This window comes from Euphorbia lathyris, chromosome 2 (genome assembly GCF_963576675.1).
Source record: "Euphorbia lathyris chromosome 2, ddEupLath1.1, whole genome shotgun sequence".
NCBI classification, from domain to species: Eukaryota; Viridiplantae; Streptophyta; class Magnoliopsida; order Malpighiales; family Euphorbiaceae; genus Euphorbia; species Euphorbia lathyris.
Window position 1 is genome coordinate 89,778,882 of NC_088911.1, and position 16,751 is coordinate 89,795,632.

Here is a 16,751-nt window from a genome sequence, read left to right on the forward strand (position 1 = left end):
GCTTTGATGTGGCGCTTGGGGTCCCTCAGCGAATTCGTTATTTGTGTGGTTGCTATTTTGGAATGACATTCTCTCTAATTTAAATCGTGTGGCTTGTCACTTGTATATCGATACTTCTTGTATTGTATGCTCTCTCCCAGAGTGCACGTTACATATTCTTCGTGATTTTCATAAGGGGAAGGATGTGTGGCAGCCTTGGTTCCAATCGAAGATAGAGCTGAGGTTTTGAATTCGGATATGAGGGGCTGGTTTTGAAGTAATTTTTCTAAGAATGGTCATGGCATAAGGCTGTTTGGAAGGTTATTTTTGTCAATGTGATGTGGTGATTATGGCGTTGGAGGTGCCAACATATTTTCGAGCCTAATGCAACCCCTTGTGCTAATAAAATAAAGTTTTTTTTATTTATTGCAAGTTACTAATTTTTAAGACGCTTTTATTTTTTTAGCAGAGTATGGTTAGGGTCCTTTGAGTGAATTAATGGTTGGGCGGAAGCCTCCCGGTGTGGGGTGGGTGAAAGTGAACATTGATAGTGCGAGTAAAGGTAATCCATGCCTTGCCTCAGTAGGGGGCCTTTTGCGTGACAGAAGTGGGGCTTGGCTCGAGGGCTTAGCGATTAATACTGGTATGTACACAACTGTCCTAGCATAGTTATGGAGACTTTATTTTAGTATGGAGCTAGCATTGACTAAAGGGTACCGAAAGGTTATTTTTGAGCTGGATTCTATTGTGTGTTATTTTCTTGGGTAGTCATGGTATGAAATACTGGTATCGTTTCTATTAACTTATTGGTAAGTGTCGGGAGCTGTATGATCGTGATTGGGATGTGAAGATTATTCATATGCTCCGTGAATGTAATATATCTACCGATTGGATGGCTAACTAACGCAATGCGTTTGTCCTTAAATTATCACGAGTGTGATGTAGCTCCCGCAAACATTCATGACTTTATTTTTACAACCATGTGCAGTTATTATCTTTGATTAGTCTTGATAATGAAAAGTTGTTTATCAATACTCAGTGCAAAATTACATAAGATCATATTAATAAAAATGGACTAGTATGTATCCAAACTTTGTCAAAATTAATTTTCAACTGGACTATGTATCAATAATATAGACCTTTTGTACATAAATATATTTTGTCTTTGATTACCTGTTTAGCATTACAGTAAGCATGAAGTTTCCTCAGTATCAAAAATTGAAAAGTAACTAGTTAATTACTGTAAAATTAATAGGAAAGGCCAATCCATTTTCCAAGTATTCAAGATTCAATTCAATCTTAGCCAACAAGTCAAAACTTAAACTTAAAGATATTGATTCAGTGACTTAGGGTTTCAAATACACGTGTTGAAAATCATTTCATTTTATATAAAGAAGTAGGTATATCCTCCCTTTTATGACAGCTGCAACTCTTTCACCCAATCAAAATCTCCCAATTGTGGACTTTCATCTCTACGTGGCATTTCATTTCATAACATACAAAAAACCTTCAACCTTTTGCTATAGCTAACCATAAGTCGACGCACGCTTTATTTAACAGTTAGGAGAATCTAAATCCTATAATATATAAATACCACGTGTCCAATTTATGCGATCATTAGCAGAATATCTCCTACGTGCATGCCTTTTTTACCCACTATATTATCATTATAAAATGCTATCTTTTTTAGATTATACATTATTCCTATTAATTTATATTTATATTTATATGTTTCCATTTCATCTATTTCTTTATTCTATAAATAATTATTCCCCCCTCCACATAAGGAAATTAACCCTAATCATGAGTATCTATATATTGTTTTATAATGGTATATGCTCTCCACCTAACCCTTTTTTTATATTAACATTATCAAATCCCTAATATTTTATTTATTAATTTAAAAATATTGATGATATAAAATTTAGAATAAATAACATGTGTTAAAAAAAATATTATTTTGGTCAAAAAAATAAGAATAAAAGAGGTGGTCCAAACCTATATAGATGGGTTACTTGGAAGCCTGTTTTGAGAGGTTTTTGAGTGGAAGAAACCCTAATCTTCTGCACTCATTTTCTATAAAAGAAAATTCAATAATTACGTGTCAAATTTTGAAGCCTCCATAGCATATTCTCTTCTTACTTTTATTTTTATTTTCATTCACATTCCTCAGTTTTTCTACAAATAAAAATATAAAAATAAGCTGAATCCTAACTTCAATGTAGTAGCATTCCACGTGTCGTCACGTGAAAAATATTAAGAATTGAAACTAAAAACATTTCGCTCGCTTTTTTTTTTTGTTTTTTTGTTCGTTCTCGGTTTGGTGTCATGCAAATCGGTACTGCCGTTTTTATCTCTAGAATTGAGTTACACGTGTCCCTAAACTCGGTGACTCATTATGGGCCTTTCGACAAGGTTCATGCACCGAAGATAAACGAAGAGAATAGAAAGAGTTCTCTCTCTCTACAACTCCCAAAGAGTTTTCTCTCTCTACAAGCTCTTTCTCACCCCTTGGATAAGGTCGGCCGAGGCACGTGTCTATCTCTTAACGGTACTAAGCATAAAGTGGGTCCCTTTAATCCAACAGTAAGACAAGGACGACCGTACTTATCTCTGTGTTTCTATCCTCTATATATAAGCAAGTTATTGCATACCAAAAAGAAAAGAAATAGAAAGGAAAACCAAAGATTTAACTAAGAAAGAAAAACAGAGATTATAATTTTAATCCGATCAAACAGTTTTTCCTTCAATGGGAGTCCAAGTAACAGACCCGATTACCCAGTTGAGTTTACCTCCGGGCTTTCGGTTCTACCCGACTGACGAGGAGCTACTCGTGCAATATCTATGCAGGAAAGTTGCGGGTCATCACTTCTCTTTGCAAATTATTGGTGATATTGATCTCTACAAGTTCGACCCGTGGGTCTTACCAAGTAATGTTTCAACTTTTTATTTCATCATTAATTTGTTAATAATCTCAAATTTTCAATTCATTAATCGGTTTTTTTTTCTTTTAATTACAGGTAAAGCAATTTTTGGTGAAAAGGAATGGTACTTTTTTAGTCCCAGAGATAGAAAATACCCGAATGGGTCTCGACCGAATCGGGTTGCCGGGTCAGGATACTGGAAGGCCACAGGGACTGATAAAGTTATAACAACAGAAGGTCGGAGAGTTGGGATAAAGAAAGCTCTTGTTTTCTACGTTGGTAAAGCTCCGAAAGGCACCAAAACTAATTGGATTATGCACGAATATCGTCTTTTAGAGTCCACTCGCAAACATGGAAGCTCTAAGGTTTGTAATTAAGCTTAATTAATTTTGATTAGCACTTAATTTCGGTTTTTTTAATTATTGGTTTGATGATATTTGCAGCTTGATGATTGGGTCTTATGCCGGATATATAAGAAGAATTCGGGTGCCCAGAAACCCATTTCAAGTATTTGTAGCAAAGAAAATAGCAATAACGGGTCATCTTCTTCATCGTCTTCTCATCTTGATGATGTATTAGACTCTTTGCCGGAGATTGATGATCGGTTCTTTTCTAACCCGTTGAAATTAATGCAACCCGATGAGAAAATCAACATCAGCCGTTTGGGTTCGGGTAATTTCGATTGGGCCAGTCTTGCCGGGTTGAACTCGGTATCTGACCTCGGGCAAGCACAGGCTCAACCTCAGGGTCAAGGAATGGTTGGTTACGCAAGTACGGGTAATGACCTTTATGTCCCTTCCTTGACTCAGCAACTTGGTTCTGGACACGTGGATCCAAAGGTGGAAGAGGAGGTTGAAAGCGGAATCAGGAATCAGCGAGTTGATAACTCAGTGTTCTTTCCTCAAAACTCGAGCATGTTAACTCAGAGCTTCTCGAACTCAGTTGACCCGTATGGGTTCAGATACTCGAGCCAACCGGGTAGCGCATTCGGGTTTAGACAGTGAAGAAGAAGAATTTAGAGGTAGGAAGTGCGGAAGAGGGATGGCATATCTGTAAATATTGGCATTCTTTTGGAGCTAACTTTTGATGGGTTTAGCTTTTAAAAAAATTGGGTCAAAATAAGAATAGCCCTTGATTATGATTTTTGGGCCTCGTTAATTAAGGGAATAGATCCAATGTAAACAATTGTACAATTTAATTGCATAATTAAATTAAGGGATCGCTTAATTAGGCACATTTCTATACATAGAAACCAGTGATTGATTAGGAAAATTGGGTTTCAATATTTTGATTGTACTGTGATTTTTGATAGATAAAAAAAAAAGAATTTGGGAATAATATTTTGCATTCAACAGCTAATTGATGTGGCCATTAACTGAAGCAGTGTCTGCCTCCGATTCATACATGTGCTTTTTAATAAATGGATTTTCAGTTTAATTTTTATGTAGTTTATCCAATTTTTCGAGGATCGTTGGGTAGCTATATCCAATTGTTTTTTTTTTTTTTTTTTTTGATGAAAGGTAGCTATATCCAATTTTTGGTTTCGAGATTCTCTTCAAGTTAAAGTTTATATTCATCGGGAATTCTTTTCAATTAAAGTTTATATTAAATTTGTATTGAGATTCAATTAAAGTTTAAAATTAAAGTTTAGATATAGGTTATGTTTACTTATTTTGTTTTTGAAAATAAGTATTATTTTGTTTTTTTAATAAAATTTAATAAAGTAAGCTCATTCAGTGGTGGAGAAAACAAAGTAATGTTTATTTTGTAAAAAACAAAGTAAGTATAGAAGTCACCGTTTATAATAAATTTATAGGTAAAGGTTATGTTTATCTGTGCTAAGTACGAGATCGAACCACACAAACTATTTGTTATAATTAATAAATCGAACCACAAAAACTATTTGTTATAATTAGTAAATCTACCTTGAATGATCTAATTGTTTAGAGGGTTGAATAAATGTTTGGGTTTTGAATAACTAATTAACTAATTGAAAGCAATAAAGATAACAAAATAAAGTGAGCAATTGACAGAGTAGAATGTGAATTAATGGTTGGCACAATCTAGGCTGAAGAATCCTTTGATTAAATCCTATGTATGGGTTTAGGGAGTTCAGATTTATGTTTTATCAATGATTGAAGGTAATTATCCTAAGTGAAAGACTAATGTGATCAGTATTCGTCTTTTTATTCACATGCATTCGGGTGACGACTTGATTAGGTATATATCCTAGGTCATACAAAGCATTAGGTTTATTGACAACTAAGGCTAAAGCCGTAGTCCAGCCACAAAGCCTCATTCCTAGTGGTCTCTAACAAAGTCAGGTTAATACAAATTCGGTATAGATGATTCCGTGGTCAGGTTCTCATCTATCTATAATCCTATTTAATGTAAGGGTCACAGGCATTAAGCACATTATATACATAAACAGGCTAGTTGATCATTATCAATGTTCATTTTAGCATAAATCCTGTTGCCATAAACTGATCAATCAAAGGTCCTAAATCCCTAATCATACATATTCATACAATCAATTTCATCCACATCCTAAATTGGATGGGGATCAGTTCATAGACAAACCAATCATAGCAATAGGCATACGTGAATAATGAAAAAAAGCTTCAATTAAATATAAAAGGAAAAGATAAAAGGGAAAGAGAGAAATCTAGAACCCGTTTTGCCGATTCCAATTACAGAAATAGAAGATGAGGAACTTCTCCTATCAATTGTTCTTGAAAGAAATAAAAGACAAAACAGAAATAAACCTAATCTAGAAAGTAGGAAATCTAATCTAAAAATATAAAGGGTAAATTCTAAAAAAAACTCTGTGGTTTCACCGATTTCTAAATAAACCCCTGTAGTTTGTTTTTACCAAAAAAAAGGACTGTGGTTTGCGCCGTTACCCGAAAAACGGAAAATGACTTAACGGTGTTAAAATGCTGACGTGGCACAGGGGTAAAGTTGGAAATTCGAATTTTTTTTATTTTTTTATTTTTTTCTCTCTCCTCTTCTTCTCCTTCCTCCTTCTTCTCTCCTCTTCTTTCTTCTTCCTTCTTCTTCTTCCCCCTCCATCATCTTCCTTCTTCTTCTTCTTCTCTCCTCCTTCTTCTTCCTCCTCCTTCTTCTTCTACCTTTTTTTCTTTTTGTTTTAAGTTTCGTAAATTTCCACGTTGTTAACCCGGAATCTGGAAAATTCCAAACACTGTTAACCCATTTTCGAGCAATGTTAACCCATTTTCTGGAATTTTCGAATTTCCAAACACTGATAACCCTTTTTTTTCTTTTTGTTTTAAGTTTCGTAAAATTCCACGCTGTTAACACTCTTCTTCGGAAATCTGGAAAATTCCAGATTTCTGGAAAATTTCCAGATTCTGGAAATTTTCCAGAAATCTGGAAAATTTTCAAATTTCCGGAAATCTGTCCAACACTTCCTCCTCCTCGTGACTCCACCGAAGCTCCAACGACTCCACCTCTTCCTTCGCCATCGATTTCTTCTTGCTCGGTGATTGCGATTCTTCTAGACCGAGTTCCGTTACTGATATTTCGCAAAAGTTGACCTGAAATTTTTCCATTATTCCTCAATTGGAACCCACATTATCATGCTTTATATTGATCAACGCTACCAAAAACTTTATCGCCATAGAAATGGCTGAGCTATGAAATTTATGCCTCTAAGGTCCCAAGGATGAAAAGAAACAAATCAAATATTCAAGAAAGAAAATGAAGTAATAGAATAACTCACCATCTGCAATGGTTCTCCAGTTCTTATCCTTGCATTTGGACGAGCAAGCTTGGATTCAAAAGGAGTTTCCAATTTTGCGTAGAACACAACTTTTTGCGAAATCTAAAAAATAAAAAAAAAATTAAAAAATTTGGAATTTCCAATTTTACCCTTCGCCACGTCAGCATTTTTAACACTGTTAACCCATTTTCCGTTTTTCGAGTAACGGCGTAACCACGCTCCTTTTTTTTGGTAAAAACAAACCACAAGGGTTTTTTTGGAATTTACCCAAATATAAATCTACATTGTGGAGGAGAGAAAACCCTAGCGGCTCTCTGATTTATTGAATGGCTAATCCCCCCGAATACTGAAGATTAGCTCCCTATTTATAGATTTAGGGAGAAAGTCTAATGTCTCCGGGGGCATAATAGGTTATTACCAAATGTTTTAATGGGCTTCAGGCCCAAATCCGTGCATTCCACAAGGAGTGTCTCGACGAGACAGGTATTGTCTCGAAGAGACAGGTCTTAAATGGGGCGATTTTGTTCTGACTTTTATCTGTTTAGGTCACCGGGCTTCCGAAAAGTGCTCTAATGGTTCCTGATGAATTCCAAAAGTGCTCTGACAGTCCCTGAATAATCCGGAAATGCGCCAATAGGCTTGGGTCTGGTTCGGAAATGCTCAAATAGTCCTGAAAAACCCTGAAAACACCGAAAATGCCATAAATAATGGAAAATACTAAATTTAACTAAAAACTATCAAATTAATATAAAAACTTAACTAAAAGCTAATTAAAACAAACTAAATTAATCCTAAAAACCCTATATAAATGGGAGCTATCAACATTGTTGGTCCCGTATAACGTGACAAGGTTAGTTCCAAGGGGGGGGGGGATATGAACTAATTAAAATTTTGTCCATTAAGGCTGACTTCTTTTCCTTGAGAAAAGGTTTACACAACGGCGCTAAGTAGTTTTAAGACACAAGCTTAGTCAACTGGTGACTAAGTCTGTTTCTTTCTTTGAGTCAGGAGATAGCACTTAAGTCTATTCCTGAACTCAGCTTCTTAGTGCACTCAACTCAGCGTGAGTTCGTTACTTAGTCAGTTTTATAGCAAGCAATATATAAAGGAGTTTAAGGGTTAAAAATATGTTACTCAGCAGACATATCCTGGTTCGGCCTCTCCGCCTACGTCCAGTCCCCGGAACTCGTTCCGAGCTTTTTGAATCCTCTACTGAGCTCTTTAAAAGTAGAGCACGAAACCTTTTACAACAGAAGCTGAGTATACAAGAGTACCTTCCTCTATTCCTCTACTCACTCCTATAACTACCGCTGAGTACTATAACCGAGTACTCAGCTTCTCCTTTCTATTCTTTTAGAAATGATAAGTGTTTGTCCTAAACAACAATTGCTAAGACACTTTAGATTAATAAAATCACTCTAGACTTTTACACAAGTTTGGAATTGGTGTAAGATTTGCTTTGCTTTTCTCACATAACTTCAAGTATGAATTTGGTCAGCGTTTCGACTTGATTGAAGATCTGCATCGAATGAAGCATTTGAAATGCCTATTTATAATGACACTTCAAGCAACGGTGATTTCGAATTTCGAAATAACCGTTGGAGGCTAACGGCTTCCTGTCACTTTCACTCAGGACGTCCTCAGTGTCGTTGGCCAATGAGATTCTTGCATCTTCTGTCTACGGCAGTGCTCAACAGCTTTTCGTCAGATGAACAGAATGTTTCGACATTAATAGTAAAGTCTTCCAGACAGCTTACTGCGTCTTCTGAGCTTTACCCAAAGTAGAAATACTTTGTCTCTAAGTTGGTTCTGTTCTACCGCTGACCTGACTACCTTGTCGCTTAACTCAGCAGCTTCGTCTTGAAGCTATTTGGTCGAAGGCTTCTCGATCCTTCTTCATGCTGGACTGGCGTTTTACTTGATACGACTGCGTTTTGTCTTCCTGGGCCGTGAGGTCTTGATCTGTTGACTTGAGCTTGACTTCCTCTTATGGGCCTTTAGGCTTTTTATCTTAATGCCTTATAAATCAATTAACTCAACATTGAACAAACACATTAGTGTGAATAAATCAAAGCATTTAAATTTAATGTGTTAGAATAATTTTGTCAAATCAAAATCATGTGAAAAGGTGTTTCAACAAACATCCCCACACTTGAATCTTGCTTGTCCCCAAGCAAGACAGAATTCAAAACAGAGAAAAATCAACAAATAACTCCCTTACAAAAACAAGAATCTACTACACTTTATTATCCACAACAGTTCAGACTACTCATTTTGCAATTAAAAACATAATAAACCTCAGACGAGTCTCCAAAATTGATTAATTGGTTTTATCAATCAACACTTCATGAAAACGAAAGAAGAGAACTAAAATTGATAGCTCACAAGTGGTCACTCTAACGCTCAAGTGTTTGGGTAAATTTTTTTTTTTGTAAATGCTCTACATTTTATTTCACAAAGTGGTCACGTTGGGATTGCATAATCCATCCGATCAAAATTAATGCATTAAAATTAAACAAAATCATAGGTCTTTAAAGAGATTGTAACATTGGCTAAAGGTTGGGGTAGGAAAAAGAGAATTTATAGGCAAAAAGTTAATGACTCAAATAGTTAAAATTTTTGCAAAAAGGACACATTTTTCGCATTAGGGAGCTATAAACCACCTCCCCACACTTAAAATCTTGCTTGTCCTCAAGCAAGTCAGAATCCAAAAGGGACACGTGTAGACACCGAGTCGGAGGACCTGTGACGAAAACCTGAAAACAAGACGGTTGAAGCGATTGATTCCGAAAGTTTCAAAAATAATAAAATAAATAAGTTATAGTCGGTCGCTGTTGTCGATCGGATAGCTCGCGAACGCTTAAATGCACGGTGCGAGTGCTTAGCGGCGGCCGGCGCGCATTTGATGACAGTCGGATGCACGCTCGACGATGCGAAGCACGCGCTCGACGTCTGTCGAATGCACGCACCCAACCATGAATAGTACACGCTCGGTGTCCGAGCAAGGCACGAGCTTGGCGGCACGGGACGCGCGCTTGTCGGCCACGGGACGTGTGCAACCGGCAGCGCGGAACACGCGTTCGGCGGTCACGACGTGTGAACGCCCGACGACGCGGAACGCGAGTTCGACGGCCGCAGGGCGTGCACGCCCGACGGCGCGAGGCGCGCCCCGGCGGCCGTTGAACGAGTCCCCAATCGTGTTGGGCGGAAGCCCAAAGGTAGGGGGGGGCGCGAGCGCCCAACCGCGTCGGGCGAACGCCCAACGGCAGTTGGGCGCGCGCGCCCAACCGCGCGTTGGGTGCTCGCCCAACGCTGTTGGGCGACCGCCCAACAATTGGTGGGCGATCGCCCAACAATGTTGGGCGGTAGCCCAACGTGATGTTGGGCGGCCGCCCAACTAGCCTTGGGCGGCCGCCCAACGGCTTTGGGCGACGCCCAATTTTGCTCGGGCGTCGCCCAAAGTTTCCGGGACCCGTTTCCCTATATAAGGGGCACGGATCCCAACGCAATAGAGAAGAAAAGGAGGAAGAGGGGATTTCTTGGAGCCTTTCTCACTCTAAACATTTTTAGAGAGAGAAAGTGAATTTTTTTGAGAAAAATATTTTTTTTTCTCAAAAATTCCGAGTTTCCTAAAGTTAAACTTTTACTAAAAAATATAAAAAAAGGAAGATCGCGACTCGTGGAATCGATCGGCTTCGACTGTCAAATACCGAATTTAAGGTATTATCCGAGGACTAGACTCTTTTATTTTATTTTATTTATTCTCTTCTTCTATTTATTTTTTATGTTATAGTTTCTTTATTTGATTAGTTATTTATTTTATCACGTTTTATTTAATTAGCGTATTTATTTAATTTTCGTTTCGTGTTGAATAAAATTCGGTTTTGTTTTAAAATAGAAAACCTCGTTTTGATATCCCAATACGAACCGTGATCCGATAAAAAGGTAGTTCGGGTATCGAAAAACGTTGAAATTATAAGTTTCTAATTTAAAAGAAATTTCCAAATAATGTTTTAAAAATAAAAACATCGTTTTAGGAACTTCCGTTATTGACTATGATCCATTTTTGGTAGTTCGGAAATCCAAAACGATTGAATTAGATTTAATTTGAAGCTTTTTAAATCTGGAAACAATTAGAGTGCTGCTGTAATTTGTCATTTCTGTCACTAATTGCTGTTTACCTACGGATTTTCCGTCGGTAAATCTGCCGAAACGCAAAAAATGTCATTTCAGTCCCTTTTTCTCAACTTCTGAGTTTTTAATCCTTAATATATATATGTATAGTTATGTAATATATGTGTTTCAAACTATTTTAGATGTTTAGTGTATATAATTATTTAGGATGTTTGTATATCATTCTTTATTTAATTTTTAAAACATAAGTATATGTATATATTTGTTCTTTTATTCATTTGAGTTATATTAGATCCTATTTTGAAGATTATTTACTTGGGCATTTTGGGAAATAATCAATAGATATTAGTATATGCTATTTTTTTATATATTTAAAACTATAATAGTTATGTATATATGTAGTTTTGGGATATTTGGGTTATTTTATTGGTTATTGAATGAAATTATTTTGGGTAAATGTTATGTTCTTATTTATGAGATTTATTTACTATTTTCACATCTTTAAAGTATAAATATATTTTATCTAATATTTTCATATATGTATTATATAGTTTCCTCTTATTAACTTTTATTTTCATATTCTCTTTTTGATTTAAATGTATATATATATGCTAGAATTACTTTCTTTATTCTTTTGGATCATTCATGGGTCCATGTTTCAAATGGGCTTTATTTGATTATGAATCTTGCTTTAAATGGGTTTATTATTGTAATTATAATAGGTAGAGAGAGTCCATTAAATAAGAGGGGAAAATAAATCAAAAGAAAGAGAGTTTTCAATTTGATTATTTAAACTAATGAATTTTTAGAGGTTCCTAATGTAAATAAATGGAGTTGTTTTTTGTTAATATTTTAAATCGTTTTCAAAACACCACGTTTTAAAACCTTAATCCGTTCCAAAGGCGGATTAAGTGAACATGGTAATTAAAATCGCTTTCTTTGTGAATAATAGAGTTTTTGAATCATTTTCTTAAAGGATTTGTACAAAATAAAATTGACTTGTATGTTTAACCACGTTTTCTTAACTAAAGGTTTTTGTCTCAAACGTTTCCAAAGCACTTGAGTCGTTCCAACGGCGACTCGAGTAAACTTCACTAATCGGGATTTTAAAACGCACCCAAATCGTTCCAACGGTGATTAAGGTGCGAACCATGTAAATAAACTCGTTTTGGGGAAATAAGTTAGTGCAGAATAAACACACGGCATGACATTTAAATAAAGTTGTAAATAAATCACTTCTTTCTTCCCCCTTCTCTGTGTAGGTATAATATAAATGGGTGATTCTTTACTAATATGGCTTTCCAATAATATATGCTCAAAACGGTTTCTGAAAAAAGAAAGAAAAGGTTTCAAATGAATTTTAAACTTAAAGAAGTATACGATTAGTCCATTATCGCCTAACATGCTGAGTAGGAGGCCGGTGGTTCATAACCGGGCGATGTCGGGGTGCCTAGTAGCCTTTCTCCGGAAAGGAGCTAGCCTTCTCGGCTCTTACCTAAGTTTCCCGAACCCACACCAGTCTCCCGCAAGGGATCGGTGTTCATTTTCCCATTCGTGGGTGGCGACTCTTCCATATCTCCGAGCTCCGGTCCTGCCGAGCAGCTTGATTCCACGATTGGTTGCTTTCGGCGCCAATCACCGCTTACGTCGCCATGAGGTTGTCCACCCCCCGGTCCGCCCGGGAGATTAGGCCGCGGCACCTCGTCTAACAAGTGGCGACTCTGCTGGGGAAGCGATAAATTTGATTCCGGAAGGCGTGTATTAAGCCCTTAACGGGGACGGATCGTTTTACTTCTTTTTGTATGCATTCATGTGCATTATTGCAAACCCTTTGGGTAATTTCCGCGAAACCTCTAGCGAGAGTCCATTCGTCGCTCGAAAGAGGCTAGTGTAAGTTTCCCCTTACAGTAAGGCGCCAAAGGGTCCCCATCCATTCGTTAGGGGCGAATTTGTGCGGTCCTGTGAGGTCCCGCGGTCAGCCGTGTCAGCATATAGTAGCCTTAGAAGTTTCCATAGGATTACCCGTTACTATTTTTGATATAATAAATGAATCAATTCGTGTTTTCAAACCGCCACGATACGTGTCTAATCCTAAAGTAGGTAAAGAAAATGAGACGATGTGTTAATATATACTCGTGAATCGACATACTAATTACCCTAAAACATCGAAACAATTTGAACTAAAGACGACTTAGTCATCTCATATGAATGAACATGTGCGACCCGCCTTGTCCCTTTCGGTGTCCCGACGAAGGCACATGTTCAGGAAATGTGTTATGACGTAAGCACGTATTAGTATGAATCGGTTCGGTGTTAAGGATAGTTACATCTCGATACAAAAGACTATATTAACAGTAGCCGTTATTCACATTCTTTAAATAAGTTGGGATAAAACGAGATCATGACGAAACGAAAACGAAGAACATTTCTGTCTTGAATGACCCTATCGTAACGTGAAAAGTTTCGCACAAGTAGCCCGTCCCTTCCGAATAAAAGACGAGCTTTTTTACGTTATGCCTCGTGTCGTTCTTAAGAGAAATGGATGTGTCCACAAAGGTGACTAAGAAGATAAAAGAAAAAAAAACTAAATGACCAAAATCATTCCGAGTCTACGATATATTTCAATCCCGAGAGTAGTTAAAGAAAATAAACCAATGCCGTTGAATACGTGTCTCGAACAAGTATATACCCCGTTTAAAACTTTGAAGCCGAATTAAGCCAAACCATATAATTGCGTCATATGGACGAGACTGTGGGTTTTGACTAACGACTCGATCATTTCAATCGTTACCAAAACTGCAAGAAATATGGCCCGATATACGTGTTTGCTTAATTCGCGCCTAAAGGAAAGAGAACGGTGATATCCTCACCTCGAATAAACATGCGATTCAACGAAACGTTGATTTTCTATAACCACACTAAGGTGATATATCCCGTAGATCGGAAAGAATAAGAGATTGTTGTTAGCCGAAAGATTACCGTGCGCTCAAATAAGACTCGCCGTCTTTTCGTGTAGCAAAATGAGCAAACGGATCCTCGATGCTAAGAACAAACGCATTACGCGATGAGTCCGTTCCCTAAAATAAAATCCAAAAGTGATTCCATCACTAAATAAACACGTGGTTACGTCTCTCGATAGATCCAAAAGATCCCGTTGTAATCCAAAAATCGAGATACGAACCCGCGCGAATAAAAAGGGAACGAGTCATTGACAATAACGAACGATTGGACTAGAAGAATAACTCGTACCACGTCTAAAAGCTGAGATGCACTCAAAGGGAGTCAAAACCCGAATTGATGCGTCTCGCGAAAGGACAAAAGACGAGTTATTCTGAAAGGACAATCCAAGTTGGTCGATTTCTTAGTCACTGGACGTTGATACGTCAAAATGAACTGTATTGTCTGATGACTGATCTACTTTTCCGCAATAATCGACGGCATCACGCGTCCCCTGGACCGCAATGTGAGCCAAAAACCAAAATCCTAGGAAAGAGACCTGGAACGACGAGTGTGTGGAGGAATAAGGGTGGAAGAGAGATGTTGTGATACGTGTAAATAGAACTAACGTTTGTTGTTCTTATCTTATAATCGTAAATAAATAAACGCACACACCACGAATCATGCATATAAAATCATGCATACATACTAATGGATACCGTTCGCGCAGACGTCATCAATAAGCGATTGTGGTACCGAGAGAGCAGTCGGCTAGTTAGGCAGTTTGACCAGTTACAGATTGACAGTTCTGAATCGGCAGTTGTGGCTTCGGAATCATCTTCGTCCGAGTATACTCAGTCTTCAGCCAGTATGTCTGCGACCGATGAAAAAGTGGCCGGATTGGAAAACTCTATGAACAACATTAATGAGCAGTTAGCGGTGATAGCGGCCCAGTTAGCTAAGCTGGCGATGAAAGACGACAAAAGTGGCAGTAAACACGCTGAGAAGGAGGTGAATGATGGACCTCGCTTTGGGAATGAGGATGACTATCAAGATTATATCTGGAGGCAGCTTGAGAAAGAGAAAGCTAAGGAAGAGGAGTGGAAGCAACACATCACTCAGGAGGTGCAGGATCTACGTGGGGGAAGTTCCGGCAGTCAGGACTTTTATAACTTGAAGAATTGTTTATCGGCAACGGCTTTGCCTTTGAAATTCCGGCTCCCTGACATGAAAAAGTTCGATGGAACTGGGGATCCCACTGCCCACATGAATCAGTATGTCGCTGTAATGAAGCACACGATCCTGACTGAGGATCAAGTCCTGGGACTGTTTAACACTTACTTAGAGGGGGCTGCCCTCATACGGTTTCATGCGTTACCAATGGTGACAAAGAAGGATTGGAAGGAATTAGCGAAGTCATTCATCGCTCAGTATAGCTTTAACACCATGCTGGAGGTCACTTTGAAAGAGTTAGAGAGCACTAAGCAACAGGTTGTGGAATCCTTTTTCGATTTTGTGAAAAGATGGAGGGCTAAGGCCGCAGTGATGAAACAAAAGCCGCTCGAGCAGGATCAGATCCGAATGGTGGTTGGCAACACGTTGCCGTATATCAAAAATGAGTTGCGGTATGTGCCATTTACGGATTTCAATCAGATGTATAGTGTGCCTTGACTGTTGAAGGGGATGGAGAGCCGAAGAAAGCTTATACCAAGTGGACGAAGTCTGGATATAGTGCCGGAGGTCCTAGCGCGAGTACGGAATCCGCAGCAGTGAAAGTGGTTGATCTTAATGCTATTGAAAAGAGGCGGTTCGCCAAGTTCAATCAGACCTACGCGAAAGTTTTCGAGCGTCTGCAGAAAAAGGGATTGTTGAAAGCCCTTACCCCGTATAACAAAGATCAACCTACTCCGCAGATACAGGCTAGAGGGTATTGTGAATTCCACAGTAGTTATGGGCATACAATTGAGAATTGTGAGAGGCTGAAACACGAAATCCAGGATTTAATCGAGGAGAAAAAGATAGCTGATCCTTCGTCAGCGAACCCTTCCACTAGGCGTAATCCATTGCCTAATCATAGGGTAAGCATGATCGGAATTGGTCTGACAGAACGTGTAGTGATGGAATCCTTCGAAGAGAACGTAGAGGAGTTGTTGGACTCCGATGAGAAGAATAATGTGGGAAATGGTTTGTATGTGTCGGCTTTGGAAGAGGAGCCAACGGAAGGAGTGATGGATGATAGAACTAAAACTGAGGAGACCGAGGAAGTCTCATCTCGGAGGATCATGCCTGTGTTGAAATTGTTTAGTGGGGTAGAAGACCCCGAAGCTCATTTGTATGGATACGTGTGTGCTATGTTTGGAGAGCCATACAAAGTGGAAAAAGTCGTTCCATGGTTCTATCTTTCGCTGGTGGGCGAACCTTTGAGGTGGTTTCAATCGCTACCTGACTCGACTAAGCATGATTGGTCACTGATGTCAAGCTTGTTTTTGATGAAGTATCGAAGAGACAAAACACAGGCAGGGGAATATAGCGCGATGCAAATTGGGCCTATCAAACGTCAGTTTCCGACTGTCAGCAAGTATAATGAAGGGAAGGACCCCATGGAGCACTTGCATTTTTATCTGTCGGCTATGGGTCCTCTAGGTTTCAAAGAGGGGGAGATCACGAGCTTGTTTTGCAACTCACTGGCAGGAGAGTCACTAGTGTGGTACATGTCTCTTCCAATGCACGTTAAAGCAGATTGGGCAAAAATGACTAAGAGATTCATCAAGAAATACGCCGCACGGGAATGTCCAGAGGAAATGCCTGCATTACCCGAAGAGGAGACACCTGAAGCAGTAACAGCCATGTCTAAGTATAAGGGAGATGAGAACCCCATTGATCACATAAACCGTTTTCGTGCCTACATGTTTGACGCGGGACTCTACCGAAGTGAGTTAGTCCAGCATTTTCCAAAGACACTCATAGGAGAAGCTTTGATGTGGCACCGAATGCTCGCGGCAAAGAAAAAAGGGGACTGGGGATCCCTCATGGAG

At 38.5% G+C, this 16,751-nt stretch overlaps 1 protein-coding gene across 2 annotated transcripts; it reads left to right on the forward strand.

The window, feature by feature from the left end:
- Positions 1–2,627: 2,627 nt before the first annotated feature.
- LOC136218898 (NAC domain-containing protein 72) lies at positions 2,628–4,262 on the forward strand. Of its 2 annotated transcripts, XM_066006066.1 has the most exons (3): positions 2,629–2,909; positions 3,000–3,268; positions 3,347–4,262. In XM_066006066.1, exons 1-3 carry the CDS (start codon positions 2,729–2,731, stop codon positions 3,905–3,907), a joined length of 1,011 nt encoding a protein of 336 aa, XP_065862138.1. In that variant the 5' UTR covers positions 2,629–2,728; the 3' UTR covers positions 3,908–4,262. The 2 variants fall into 2 exon arrangements, with proteins under 2 accessions (XP_065862137.1, XP_065862138.1); XM_066006065.1 differs by having other exon boundaries at positions 2,628–3,268.
- Positions 4,263–16,751: the final 12,489 nt, after the last annotated feature.

What these genes read in the sequence shown, in the direction of transcription:
- LOC136218898 (XM_066006065.1), top strand. Translation starts at nt 2,729, where the DNA reads ATGGGAGTCCAAGTAACAGACCCGATTACCCAGTTGAGTTTACCTCCG. An exon ending in GCAAACATGGAAGCTCTAAG is followed by an intron (nt 3,269 to 3,346) that starts GTTTGTAATTAA and finishes TGATATTTGCAG; the next exon opens with CTTGATGATTGGGTCTTATG.